This window comes from Scatophagus argus, chromosome 5, assembly GCF_020382885.2.
Source record: "Scatophagus argus isolate fScaArg1 chromosome 5, fScaArg1.pri, whole genome shotgun sequence".
In the NCBI taxonomy this organism is placed as follows: domain Eukaryota; kingdom Metazoa; phylum Chordata; class Actinopteri; family Scatophagidae; genus Scatophagus; species Scatophagus argus.
Genome location: NC_058497.1, coordinates 17,179,230 through 17,193,258, shown reverse-complemented (window position 1 = coordinate 17,193,258; position 14,029 = coordinate 17,179,230). Strand labels below are relative to the sequence as shown.

The window sequence follows — 14,029 nt, the reverse complement described above, 5'->3', positions numbered from 1 at the left end:
GTAGACATTAATATTCATGTGGTCTATGTGCATGTCACTGTGGCTCCCTTTGACAATGAACCAACACACAGAAACAACAGCTAAAACAGAAACCTACTCAAAAAAGGTCTGCGTTGCCTTCAGGCTCTCTGACAAAGAGACACACAGATACACATACACACACACATTTGCCAAGGACCGGCTTTGCAGTTTGCACCTCAAAGCCAGGAAATCAAAAGCCGTTTGTATTCATGGGTGCTGTTTGGAGGAAGAGGGCTGGTTGGTTTCCTGTGCCCACCACACCATGCAGCCGCGGGGTCCTAGCGACAGCCTCACACCCCCGTCTGCATCAATAACACCACGCCATTGTGATGGGCACAAAAGCTGTCTTGGGATAAGCCAGGAGTAAAAGGTGCCACTCTTTATTCCTCCCTTGTCCACTCGCTTCCTCCTGGCCATACTGAAAAATAAAGTCAACAGCAGTGCGGAGAAAGAGGAGGGGCAGCGAGAGGGCAGAATTCTGCACGAATATCTGTTTGTTCACTCATGACTGCATGCACACATTTAACTGAGAGCACGGGCAGCTAGTATGTACAGGGTGACATAAATGCTATAAATCACAGACTTAAAAAAAATTATCCAGCACCTTGAAAGAATTGTGTGAGTCTCATTATGTTGTCTACCATGATTTAAATATCAAAATTTATTGACAAAGATATACGTGGCTCCAAATTTCTCATACAGGTGAGTCACCTCCTGTCTCGACAAAGAACTGACCACATTACAGATTTACAAAGGTATTAGCACAGACATCAAACATCTACCTAGTCCAGGGTAAAATATGTTCAAAGAGAGCTCCACAATTGATTCTCCACAGTGATCACAACAGATACAAAAGTGAAATGATTATCTGTTAAAAACCGGACACAGTGCAGTACTTACGTTGAGGTATCTCATAAAAACAGGTCTTCATTAAGCTGATGAACTCACAATGCAGATGAGTGTGTGTGTATGTTCTGCTCATATAAAAGCTATTAGTTATTCCCTATATTGTAGTTAGAACCTGCCACTATTAGTCAGAGTTCAACTGATGCTATTTGACACTGGTCTCATGCACTAAACGTCCAAATTAGTGTCGCCGACTTGAACAAAAACAGTTAACAACACAAGCTAATCTGGAACGTTACAACAGCCTGTACAGTACACCTCAGAAAAGAAAAAAATAACATTCATTGTAGTATCGTGTACACAAAAATACTGGAAGTATTCGCATTTTTTTCCTGTAAGGAACTAGTTAACAAGGAAGCGAAAGATTGTGGTAAAAGAACCATTACAGACCTCAACCCCAGAGCTGTCAAAATGAAAAAGTAGTCGACCACATTCCTCGCACAGTCAGTAATAGATGGAGAAAGAAATGAGGAGTGATAGGTGGCCCTCTGTGCAGAGACTCCCCGGTCATAGTGCATTACAATGTCTGCACAGCACATCCACGCAGCAATCTCAGATTGAGTGCATTTACTTTTTCCACCAAAAGCCATCCCAGGTGCACTTCCTTAACCACCAGCTCTCACCTGCTTAATAGCTATTGATTAAGCATCAGCTCGGTGGCTGGAGAAGATGCTGTCCGCTCTCAGGCCTTTTTTTCCGTAACAAATTGATGTACAGGTCACTACGGCTCATAGGGAAACCAATTTTCCACTGCTTGCCTGGTCATTATGTTCATTTTGTTCAAAGTGTAAGCAACGCTAACTACTTGATGAGGATGAAGAGTACTGGCTCGAACATTTAAAGTACAGTAGAGGACAACACAGTACAATAGTTTATCAACACCGACAGGCAGCGAATAGTAATAGAAAAGTATTTATCCTACAGTTCTTTGAACCATCGCCCATTCAGTTTGTACGCGCAACCTTCAGTCCACGCAGTGCATTTATTCATTCTATACAAAGTCCACAGTGGTTTCTAAAGATAATACAGATCCACGCCCATGACCAGGCACACGGAGTTGCCTTGTCACAGCCTGCGGTCCCCATTCTCTACATACTCAGCCAGGCTGTTGAGAGCCGTCTCTTCGCTCTTGGACTGAAGGACATTGTCCCCCTTCCTGGAGGGTTTTTTAGTGGCCCGTGACAGCTTCCTCCGGAAGGTATCTCCAGCCAGGAAGTAAAGAATAGGATCCACGCAGCTGTTGAGGCTGGCCAGCCCCCGTGTCACCTGGTATGTGGCGTAGACACGGTTATTAAAATCACACATGTCGGGGCTCTGGAAGTACAGCCTGGCCCTCATGTTGAGGTTCTTCATCACGTGGAAAGGAAGGTAGGAGACGGCGAAGACGGCGAGCACGATGATAACCAGGTGGATAGATTTCTGCCGCAGTGGCGCATTGTTCATGTCATTATAAATTAACGCTTTGACAATCATACCATAGCAACAAAATATGATAATAAATGGGATGCAGAACCCAAACACAGTTAAAGTCATGCTGTAGATAAAATAAGCGGATAACTCATCCTCAGTGGTAGTGTCATAACAAGTGGTTGAATTACGCTTCAAGCCTGTCCTCGAGTAATAAAGAATGGGGGAGATGCCTATGACAACCACCACCCACACCAACGCGCTGGTGATAACCGCGTTTTTCTTCTTTAGCCGGCCCAGCGACTTGAGCGGGTGCACGACCCCAGTGTACCTGTGAACACTGATACAGGTCAGAAACAGAATACTCCCATAAAGATTGACGTGGAATATAAAACGTTGCAGCCTGCAAAGCACATCCCCGAATATCCAGTCTGTTTTGTTGAAGTAGTAGAAGATGAGGAAGGGCAGCGATAGGACGTAGCAGAAGTCAGCCAGAGCCAGGTTGAACATGTAGACGGAGATGCTGCTCCAGGGTCTCATGTGGCACACAAACATCCAAATGGCCAGGCTGTTGCCCACCAGCCCCGTGATGAAGACTATGATGTAAACAGTGGGCAGGTAGTAGAACTGGAAACCTGTCTTGGTGAGAGAACATCCTCGTGTGTGATTATGGAGGTCTGTTACATTCAGCAGGGAGGTCAAGTTCAGGTCTGTGGTCATGGTGTCAAGGGCAGAGGCAGGTCCTTACGCTGCATGAGAGAGACTGACACACCAGCAAAGGAAATTGATGCGTAAGCTTATATTTGGCATTTATGTGCAGTCCTAAACAAGCAGCAACTGGTTAAACATGTCAGTGATTTGTTGCCATCTGATACAGTTGTTTGGTTCCAATTTAAACGACGTCTGCATTCACAACCAGTCGTGTACAGAGCGGACATTCAAGAACCAAACTTAATTTTGCGGAATGCCTACGTGCAGACTAATAAACACTTGAGCGCGCACACACACATACTCACAGGGAGAGATAGAGACACACACAGAGAGAGAGAGGAATGATAAACGCATTACTCACCGCTGTGAAAGACTTGTATTCCACATTCCTATAGCCTTGACAGTTGGAAAGGTTGCAGTCAACACGCGGGTGGCGCGTTACGAGCCGTCAGGTGTCTTCATTCAGCCTCCCAAACAGTGTTGGAAAATTGTTTAAAAGTTGCGAACTCCTTCAAGGTTTGTCCTTCAAAAGAGGGGGGGAAGGAAGTCTGCGGTCGATTCGTCACGAAGTGGCCGACGATTTCCCACAGCAGCGGCAGTGGGACGCACCAGAGACAGCTGCAGGCTCTGGCACGAAGAGCAGGAATTGTAAGCAGGCTCCGTAAAGCGAGAGGAGGCTCTTTACGCTACGGAGAGGGGAGGTGCGCGCCACACGAAACCAGGGAGCAGCTTCCCGTGTCCAAACGCGCTCTTTCAGTTCCTCCCTCCTCCCACTGGATCCTGATCCGATCTGACCTGCCTGCACGGGAGGGAGGGATAGACGTGCACGAAAATGCGGTTTCTCACCTTTTAAACACAACCAAATGAGATTTACCAAAGAAAATCTCTGCATCTCTGCTTAACCAGTGGGGGGCATTTAGACTGTATATTCGTGCAAGCCAATAAAAAAATATTTGTCAGTGTGCAGATTTGTCATGCCGAAATGTTTAGTAATCACATTACTGCTCTTTCCATTAAAAATTTCAAGGGGACACAGAAATATCAGTCCCCAAATCATAGTGACAATAATGATTTCAAACTGCTTTGGCAGTGGACACAGTGGAGTACTGATAGGGAAATCATATATTATCATTTAAATGGGAAATAGGTAGAGAGAATGCACTACGGTGATATCTCATTGGTTTTTCATTGCAGCTCTCATTTTGAAGGATTTTTTCCCCCACAACTGTCAGTCATGAAGAGTCATGGTCCATTTGTTAAGACAAAAATGGGAGAAGGTTAGACAGGGCAGAAGCATAAAAATAATCATTATAGGGTTTTTTCTTTTTCGCTTTTTACATCAAGATGGTCATTTTGTGTCTCATTAAAGGCTGAGACAGACTGGCAGACTGACAGGCTGTGTGTGTGTGTGTCTATGTGTGTGACAGAGACAAGGACAAATCAGACACTGGCAACAGACAGGAGGAGGATGGTGGAGAATAGTGAAGGAATTTGATGGGGAGACAGAGAGAGAGAGAGTCAAACGTTAAGTTAATTGTGCTGTGATGCCAAACATTACATTGAAAAGGTGTAGAAAATTGAGTAGCCAAGACTGTAGCAATAAGCTAATGGATGTTGTTAATTAGACAGATAATAAACGTCCGATATGAACTCGATAAATGCCCATTATGGTCCACCAGAGATAGCAGGTGAGGTATAGTTTCGGTGGCTTCTTCCTGTAGTTATGAAACTCCCTGAAACATTTCGGGGAAGCGTCATAGGTACACACAGTAGGTGAAATGAGAAGGGGACGAGGAGTGGTGCTGTGCCACTTTTTTAGCAATATGATCTTATTGTATCCCTTCCTGCCTCTCCTCCTCTCCATTCCCGAGCAGAAGAGCGAGTGCAGAGGCAGAGGGCTCATGGAGGCTCCCTCAACACAGAGCTGCTTGGTAACAGCAGTGTGTATTCTGAAATTCAAAGAAAGTCAAATGTGCAGATGTCACATTATTTCACATGATTATGTGAGAAATAACCATATTACTGTAATGGGAAACTATTACATAGTTAGAACAGCAAGGGAAATCCCATTTAGAGTATCAGTTAGAGGGAGCATGAGAGAGTGAAAACATCTGAGGGAAAATCAAATGGAACATTTGAGCACGAACAATTTACCCTAAATTATGCTTCTTCCAGACTAATTTGCACAATGGCTGTGGCTATCTACATTCTTGTAAACACGTTTGAGTATCATCGTATCGGAAACTTGACAAAACTGTAGTTAAAAATTCAGGGGTAATGCACCTTGTAGTTTATCCTATCTGTGCAGCGTGAACACAGCAAATACTGAGCCAAAGACTCAGATCCATTTTGATAGTGGAAACTCATTCCTAAAACCTAACTGACGAGCAAGTGTGACATGTGACATTTAAAGTGCATCTTCTTACCCTCTTATTTTCTTGCTAATCTGCCCCAAGTGTTGTCTTGTATGACAGAAGTAAAATGAAAAGCTAGGATGAAATGCTCAAAGCCTCAGCGCAGGGTGAGCAAAGTGAAGGAAATGCTCACTGCATCCGTCATTAGATTTCCTGCCAAAGATCTTACCCTATTTGGCTGTGACCTCCACTTTCTGCCCCAGAGGTTGACAAGAACAGACGTACACTGGACACGGCTGGATGTGAGCTGCAAGATTCATTTGAATGTATGAAGCACCAGCACTGACGAGGTCAGCATACCTCAACCTATAAGAGGAGCTGCTGTGTCATGTTAACATTTTCACTGCGTTTCAAAACTGTACTTTTAAATTTATAATAAATGAAAAAGACATCACAAATAGCATGTTCAGTTGATAGTTTTTATTAAAAACATTTGTTCTCTCAGCTCTCATTTCTTCCTGTTACCTTTGCATGTGCTCGGGCAAATATGCACACCTGGTAAACCTGGAAATATCATGAAACAAGTATGACATGTAACATATATGCAAGGCATTATATATTATATATATGTATACAGTTGAAACCACCGTTTCCATACACTGTATAAAAAGACAACCTTTTTTTTTTCCTCACTGTCTGACATTAAATCAGATTAAACTTTTCCTGTTTTAGGTCAATTAAGATTACCAAAATTATTTCTATTTGCTAAATTCCAGAATAATGAGAAAGAGACTATTTTTTATTACTTTCTTCAAAGTCAGAAGTTTACATTCATTTTAGCAGTATTTGGTACCATTTCCTTTAAACTGTATGACTTGAGTCAAACATTTTGGATATCCTTCCACAAGCTTCTCACAATAGTTGGCAGGAATTTTGGCCCATTCCTCCTGACAGAACTGGTGTAACCGAGCCGCCTTGTAGGCTGCCTTGCTCGCACATGCCTTTTCAGCTCTGCCCATAAATTTTCAATAGGATTGAAATCAGGGCTTTGTTACGGCCACTCCAAAACACTGACTTTGACGTCCTTAAGCCATTTTGTAACCAGTTTGGCAGTATGCTTTATGTATGTATACAAACGTAACAATGGTCATAATGGCCAAACAGTTTGATTTTAGCTTCGTCAGACCACAGGACATGTCTCCAAAAATTAAGGTCTTTGTCCCTGTGTGCATTTGCAAACCGTAATCTGGCTGGGTTATGTTTCTTTTGGAGTAATGGCTTCTTCCTGGCAGAGCGGCCTTTAAGCCCGTGTTGGTACAATACTCATTTCACTGTGGATAATGACACATTCTTACCAGCTTCAGCCAACATCTTCAGAAGGTCTTCTGCTTTTGTTCTTGGGTCGATATGCACATTTCGGACCAGAGCACGTTCATCTCTGGGACACAGAACCCATCTCCTTCCTGACCGGTATGATGGCTGGACATTTCCATGGTGTTTAGACTTGCATGTAATTTTTTGAACAGATGAATGTGGCACCTTCAGGCATCTGGAAATTGCACCCAAGGATGAACCAGACTTGTGCAAGTTCACAGTTCTCTTCCTGATATTTCAGCTGATTTCTTTGTGACTTTCCCATGATGTTACACACAGAAGCAGCGTGTTTCAGGTGTGCCTTAAAATACATCCACAGGTATGTCTCTAATTAACTCAAATGTTGTCAATAAACCTATCAGAAGCTTCCAAAGACATGACATCATCATTTGGGCTTTCCCAAATTGTTTAAAGACATAGTAATCTTAGTGTATGTAAACTTCAGACTTTGAAGAAAGCAATAAAAAATAGTCTAAAAAATTCTCTTTCTCATTATTCTGGCATTTAGCAAAAGGAATAATTTTGGTATTCCTAATTGATCTAAAACAGGGAAAGTTTAATCTGATTTAATGTCAGACAGTGAGAAAAAAAAAAGAGTATGTGTCTTTTAATACAGTGTATGTAAACTTCTGGTTTCAACTGTATATATATTTGTGACGGGTTGAAAACAGGTGAGAGTTTAAATACGTTGTTCAAAAGAGAGGCTGAATCAGGTTTAGTGACAGCAGCAGACAACACAAAAGCTGACTGGCAGAGTCTGTGGTGCACATTGGGGTTGTCAGAAAAGAAATAAAACAGTGTTTTCCTTACAAAAGAATGTTGTGTTTTATATATATATTGGTGTGTTATTTTATGGGTGTTATTATAATTATTATAATTATTATTATTAAAAGTATAATTTCTTGATTAAATACTCTCATGGGAGTTTCAGCTACAACCTTACTTGGTCTGGTATGACCAGTACTTTATGGTGACTAATCTTGGAAAACTTCAAATAAATATCACTGTGTACTGGGTGAGACTGTTGACTTTATATCTCTTTGATACATGTACTGCCCTTAGATTTTATTTTAGGATTTACCAGTATCCAGTAATTGTCTCTTGTGGCTTCAGTGGCTGCTGTTCAGCAAAAGTTACAAGAATAACAGCTTGATGAGAAAATTCAGTATTTCAAAACTCTACAGATAATTACAAATACTAAGATAAAGTAATCTTTGTTGTCATCACTGAAATGAAAAAGACCCTTTAACGCCACTGCATGCTGAACATTTTAAACCTGGTCTGATTTTCACTCAGCTCACACCGTCACAGACTTCGGTGAGTCAGGTGTTCCCGGTCATAACCAATTCACTTCTCGGGGGGCAGTGCTGCCCTGCACATGCTTCCAGGTGTGAAGTTAGATAAGGACGAAGCTGAAATTACCTTCTGCAGCTCCCATTCCCTCCCTCGGTGTAGCTTACGGATCAGTGCCTTCCAGTCCAAAACATCCTAACCAATGTTTCATTTGCTCTCGAGTGTGTCAAAAAAGCGAAAATAACGCACCAGGAAGCGTGACATTATTGCAGGCACTTTAAAACAGGTCATTACTTGAAAGGTACAGCTGAAAAAATTGACGCATTTTCAACTTCAACAAGCCCAGTGGGGCCCGTTGTTTCTCAGCTGCACTGGCGGATTTAATCTCTTTGACAAAAGTCTCTAAACTGATTGGATGTATTAACTTTTCTCCTCATGTCCCAGACGTAATCATAATGACAAGTGGCGGTGGTGGTGAGGGGCTCTATTCGTCTCATGCTCTGACCTGTATTTCTTTACATCTCGCTTCACTGACTCATCTGACAGCTCGATAAGCATCAGAGTCTGAACGGCTAATAGAAGATGGTGTCTCCTGTTCTGGACTTTCTGCTTGAATGTGGTGGTGTCTGCAGAAACACTGAATGATGAAAATTAGACCCTAAGTTAGCATCCAGCGTGCGTATGTCTCATTAGGAAAATCCAATTTTACAAATGGATTTGTGAGAAAATGATTTTCCTCTTTGCCGTCCCAATCCTGTGAATCTCCTGAGTTCCCCTTCCTTAGTTCTCCTTTTCTCATCTGTATGTTTTGGTCCCTTCATTCATCTTTTTGTTTCCTTTTTCTGCCTTTGTGCTCGGTCTATGTACTATGTATTTTTTTTTTCTCCATTAAATTCAGAGCTTTCTTCATTTTGCTTCATCCAGCTCCAGACTCATCACACGCCCATATGAAGACCACCGCACACAACGCAGTCGTTATTCTGATGAGCATCTCCTTTGCTATTGATCGCTCTTATCAGCTGTCTGACAGACCAGGCTGGAAAATAATGAATTCTTCCTTTGCCTCCTTATTTTTCTGTCACTCTACATCAATCCACCAGTCCGCCTCATTTTGCATTTCATATTTTTGTTTCTCTCGCTCTCCCCCTGCATTCACGCCTTCAGATGAACATCCACTCTCCCTGCCCTGCATGAATGAACATCTGTAAAGGTGAGATGAGATGTAACAACGTGGAAACCTCTCAGTAACCTGTATTTTACCCCGTGTCGTTCTGTGGTTCCAACATAAACACCCATTACTACTATCATCCTAAACACAGGGCCTGGAAGAGCCAAACATTTAGCCACATTTCCAGTAATGATGTGTCTGATAGCCTGGCTGACTCTTTCCCTCTGAGACTTGCTGCAATGACACTGCATGCTTCACTTGCTAACAAACTTGTACCACAGCATGCTCACAGTTTGCCAGCGGTCAAAAATTTTAATGTTTTGTTTGTTGTATGGAGCAGAATGCAACAGCACAGGCATTCTTTTAATTTTGCATATTTGGAGCCAAAGCATAACATTCATGACACATTCAAGCTCAGCTTTTTTTTGTAAGTTAAAGTTCACACACTTGAATGAATGATACATTAGTCAGGGTAGGCCTAACAGTGACAGTTTGTTTAATCTATAAACTTCTTCAGCTCAGACATTTTATAAACAGCTCAGTGTGTACAGCTCAGTGACCAAACAAAAACTATCAAGATTGTTATTTTGTGGGATGAACAGTGCATTTATTCAGTAAGAGATCTGATATCCCCTCATCATTAATTTTCAACTGACTACTTTGTAATCACAGAAGGGAACAGTTTTCTGCTCTTAAAGCTGCTATACTCTTTATTTTTACACTAACAATGGATCAGATGACCAAACGTTTGTGAAAGGGATCATTCGTTCCACAAACCCACAGCCTCTCTCGTTAGCATTGTTTCCAGCCACAGCTGTCAGCAAAGAACCCTTGTAAAACAAACTATTACCTGCCCAGCAGACAGGCAAAGTTCACAACTAGCTTGCAAACACAGTGGAACATTTAGCAGCTAAAGAGCCAGATATTTAGCACTCAGGAGACCAAAAGCAGCACTTGAAACAGAGTGGATGTTGCGTTCATCTGTACATGATGAATGTGTCAATAGGTTTCTGCTGCCCCAAGCAACCAAAAAAGAAATCAGTGAATTAAAGATATACTGGACAGATTATACAGTCTAATGTTGTTCCTAAACATGTCACAGTAACCTTTTAACCCTCACAGTAAGTTCTGAATGACATTTGTAACTCATTTTAAGTTCTACACTCTATGATTGCTTGAGAGCAGCATTCACTCTGGATGGACCTTAAAAGAAAGGTCATTTAAGTCAGGTGGACTCTGTAGTTTTTAGTAAATAGCTTGGTTGTCTTCCCACACACACACACACACACACACACACACACACCCACACACGTACACACAAAGGTCAGCTGCTCCCCAGGGCTCCCCTGACTGCAACTGTGATCAACAGGCTAAGCCTTATGACGAACCCAACATGCAGCCTCTGCTCCACCTTCTCTTCTTTTAATTTAATCTTCCTTCCCCCGTCCTTCCTATCACTCCATCTGCATTTCTCATATCCATTATCTGTCTATCCAATGGCAAGGTATTATTTATTTTTTGCTGGTCCACATTGAGCAGCTGACTTTTTTAATAATCTGATCAATGCAGCTGAATGTCACAGAACCTTTCTATCAAGCAGCGAGAAGGTCAGTGTGTCTGTTCTGTGAAAATACCAGAGTAATGCAGTCTCCAGGCCACCGTCCTGCCAGACTTTATACAGTGGAGTGAGTGCAGTTTGGCTGATATTTGTGCAGTTTTGCAAGGCAGCCATGGTGTGAATACAATCATTCTCCTAGAAAAGAAACAAAAATAAGCTGAAATCAAAGTAGACTGAATGGTGAGGGAAATGTTTTTGGCAAAAGTCACCTGTTAAGTGATTTACTGTCACATTTCCCATATCCAGTTTCAGTTTGTTTGTAAATCATCATGCAGTGAATCGGCTTTTCCAGTGGACGCTGATGATGCTCACTGAGTTCTAACAGCCTTGTCAGTTTGATGGGTTTGCTGTCTGTCTGCTTCCTCTCTTCCAGAGGTTCAATGTATTATTTTTATTCATTTGTTTGTTTTCCTGCATCATTCCTCTTCCTTCAACCCATCCATATAAAGCCAGCCGAGATCCTTCTAGACCTCAAACAACCAGAGCACAAAGTTTATGCGTATGTCAGCACATTCTTTACACTATTTCCAATTCCATAGCAAACACAAATGATCCATTGCATACGCGTGCACACAGCATTTTCATTCATTTTATGTAATTACAAAGTTACACGTGAAACAAAACAGAAAGTGTACTTACATAAAATAAGCTAAGAAAGTAACAAAATTGTCCATTTGCATGTTATTTATTATACACCAACCCCTGACACATCCAGCACATCAGCTAACCCCACAACTGACCAACGTGAAACAGATCATGAAAAACGATGGAGAGCATCTGTAAGAATACATGCCTGCAGCAGAATTAGCCTGTGACATACAAGTTTAAGCACAAGAAAATGAGAAGATAAGAAGAGAAGTGTCCCAGTAAACCTAAATGCTTGCAGTTGTTATTTAGGTCAAATATGTCAAATGTTTCAAATTTTATACAAGTACATATCATCCATATTTTGAGGGCAGGTGATGACAGTTGTGATAACAGGAAGTCTTGTGGCAATGAAGGAAGTGGCTCCTCTAGTGGAGCGAGTTGCGGAAGAAAATTTTCTGTTTCTGAGAAGATCAAAATAACAAATGTGGTTGTAAGTTAAAAGGGTGTTTAGAGCATGTGTGCTTTTAAGCAAGAAAGTACTTTATGGATGAGTGAGCTCACTTTTTCTTCATGGTTCTCCATTTCTAACTTTTCTAACTAAATGAGACAACAACAACAAAAATCAATAAAAATAACTAAGACCAATCCAAAAACAATACCTTAATGAGACTAAAACATAAAACATCAGCAGGCAAAAGAGCACCCACCATAATATATGAATGTTCTTGTAACTATTTCAATGTGGCTACTGGGATATAACTTAATAAATATATTTATAAATTAATAGAAAAACAAATCCCAGGAATGAAATAAACATCTGTTCACACTTTTTTATTGAATAAACAGACAGTGCCAGCCCAGTGGTTTACAGTCTACAACAGGACTTATCCAGTCATTATCTCACAATAGTCAGAAATGATCTTGAGACAGCCTTGTGGTTTTCAGCTGCCACATTTTTATTGAATTTAATTTCTCCACTCTGTTTACCCCTATGAGAAACAGTTTCAACTTAGATGACAAAACAAGCACATTTTTCAGAGTGAATCTACAACTGTGAAGTTGCAAAAACAGACTGAAATTACATGTTTGACCTGATTTACGAGAGAACTTGGGTTAAATGGCAAAGCATTTTTCAAAGCAGAGCAGTTTTCAGTGTCAAATGTGAGGGATGGGATGGAGAGGATTGCAGGATGGAGAGCTTGTCTAATGGAGAGTGTTTTCTGTTGCTTAATAATTTGTTGGCCATAGGCTGGAAACAAGGATGGTGGGATGCTGAGATGTTTAGTGCAAAGTAGGGGTGAAAGAGCAGAGGCTAATGGCACACATTAGCGTAATGCTCCTTGTGTGGCCATATAGTGGGGCTAATTCTGATGCACAGAGGCTCAGAGGCTTGGAGAGACATACAGGATGTACATTATTATGCTACTAAGAGTGCCGCACATCGATCTACACTCTGCCAGTATCCCAACAGAGCTACATAAGGTTTTAATCAAATATTTCCTGACTTCCGTTTTTATCCAGCACAACCATAGTACATGTTTGTGGGAGCGCTAACAGCAGAAGAGCTATAATCGTGTTTTTACTGCCGTGTATACATTTATATGAGGACATAAGTGCTTTGATGAATGAATGTCACCCCCTGAATGTGTGGTATCTTAAAGCATTAGCATCGTCCTATCTAACTCACTAAATCCTTGCTGGGATAAAACCTGATGATGAAAGACATCTTTGACAAATGAGAGGAACAGAGAAAAAAGAGGACAAAATGACTTTGTCAAACTTTTCCTATTAAGAGAGCAAGCCACTGTAAAATTGCTGAAAGGAGGTTATGCATCTTCTGAGCGGTTCGACCGGACGAAAAATTAGTCTATTTGAAGCAAAGCACAAAAAATGAGCAGTAAATCATTACCTAGTGTGGGGATTTTCTGTATGATGTGTGAACTAATGTGTCTAATCATGCTAAGTAGTGTTACTGTACATTTGGCAACCATATTAAGCAGAACAAAGGAAAGAGGGCGACTGAAAGAAGGAGAAAAAATGAAATATGAGAGGGTCACAGACAGAAGTAGAAATAGCATGATGCAACAAGTTTCCTTGCATACTCACTCAATCTCTTTGAATCTCTCTCCCTCACACACTCACGCCTGTTTTTGTGCATGTGTACCAACGATGCAATCTCGTATGCCTTTTTTTTTTCTCAAGAAATGCACACAGAAGATTAACCGCGGTGCGAAGCGTTTACTCACTCCCATGTTGTTTTGTTTTAAATCGCTCAGTTAGCATAAGAGGTCAAACTGCTGCCATGACCCAGAAAGAGAAACAGATAATGGTTGTGGTTACACACACAGGAAATTATGATGTTTTACCTGTAATATGACATGCTTATGAGAAATCAGCTTGCGGATTCAAACAAGCCTCGAGTCGATGCCTAATAAATAAAAGGAAACATTAGATGTTATGCGGAGGCTTTTCAGGAAATGCGGTTAAGGCTCTCCCCTTGTCAGGAGAGAGACTGCTGCTTATCAATATTCTGCACCATGACAGGAGCAGGAGGGAGATGGATGAAACACAGGAGGGAGAAAGACTTAA

General features: G+C 41.4%; 1 protein-coding gene and 1 long non-coding RNA gene across 2 annotated transcripts; both read right to left on the bottom strand.

Moving 5' to 3' along the window:
• Window positions 1–659: 659 nt before the first annotated feature.
• Window positions 660–3,834, bottom strand: p2ry1 (purinergic receptor P2Y1). The gene is made up of 2 exons (XM_046390188.1): window positions 3,407–3,834; window positions 660–3,097 (listed from the first exon to the last, which is right to left on the bottom strand). The coding sequence occupies exon 2, from the start codon at window positions 3,052–3,054 to the stop codon at window positions 1,993–1,995; it is 1,062 nt and encodes a 353-aa protein (XP_046246144.1). The 5' UTR covers window positions 3,055–3,097; window positions 3,407–3,834; the 3' UTR covers window positions 660–1,992.
• Window positions 3,835–5,859: 2,025 nt separating this feature from the next.
• Window positions 5,860–7,071, bottom strand: LOC124059318. Its single transcript, XR_006843386.1, has 2 exons — window positions 6,755–7,071; window positions 5,860–5,963 (listed from the first exon to the last, which is right to left on the bottom strand). It is a non-coding gene; the product is annotated as an uncharacterized LOC124059318 (long non-coding RNA).
• Between the last annotated feature and the right edge of the window lie 6,958 nt (window positions 7,072–14,029).

Bases quoted from the DNA above. Each gene is read 5' to 3' on its own strand.
- p2ry1 (XM_046390188.1), bottom strand. From the start codon at position 3,054: ATGACCACAGACCTGAACTTGACCTCCCTGCTGAATGTAACAGACCTC.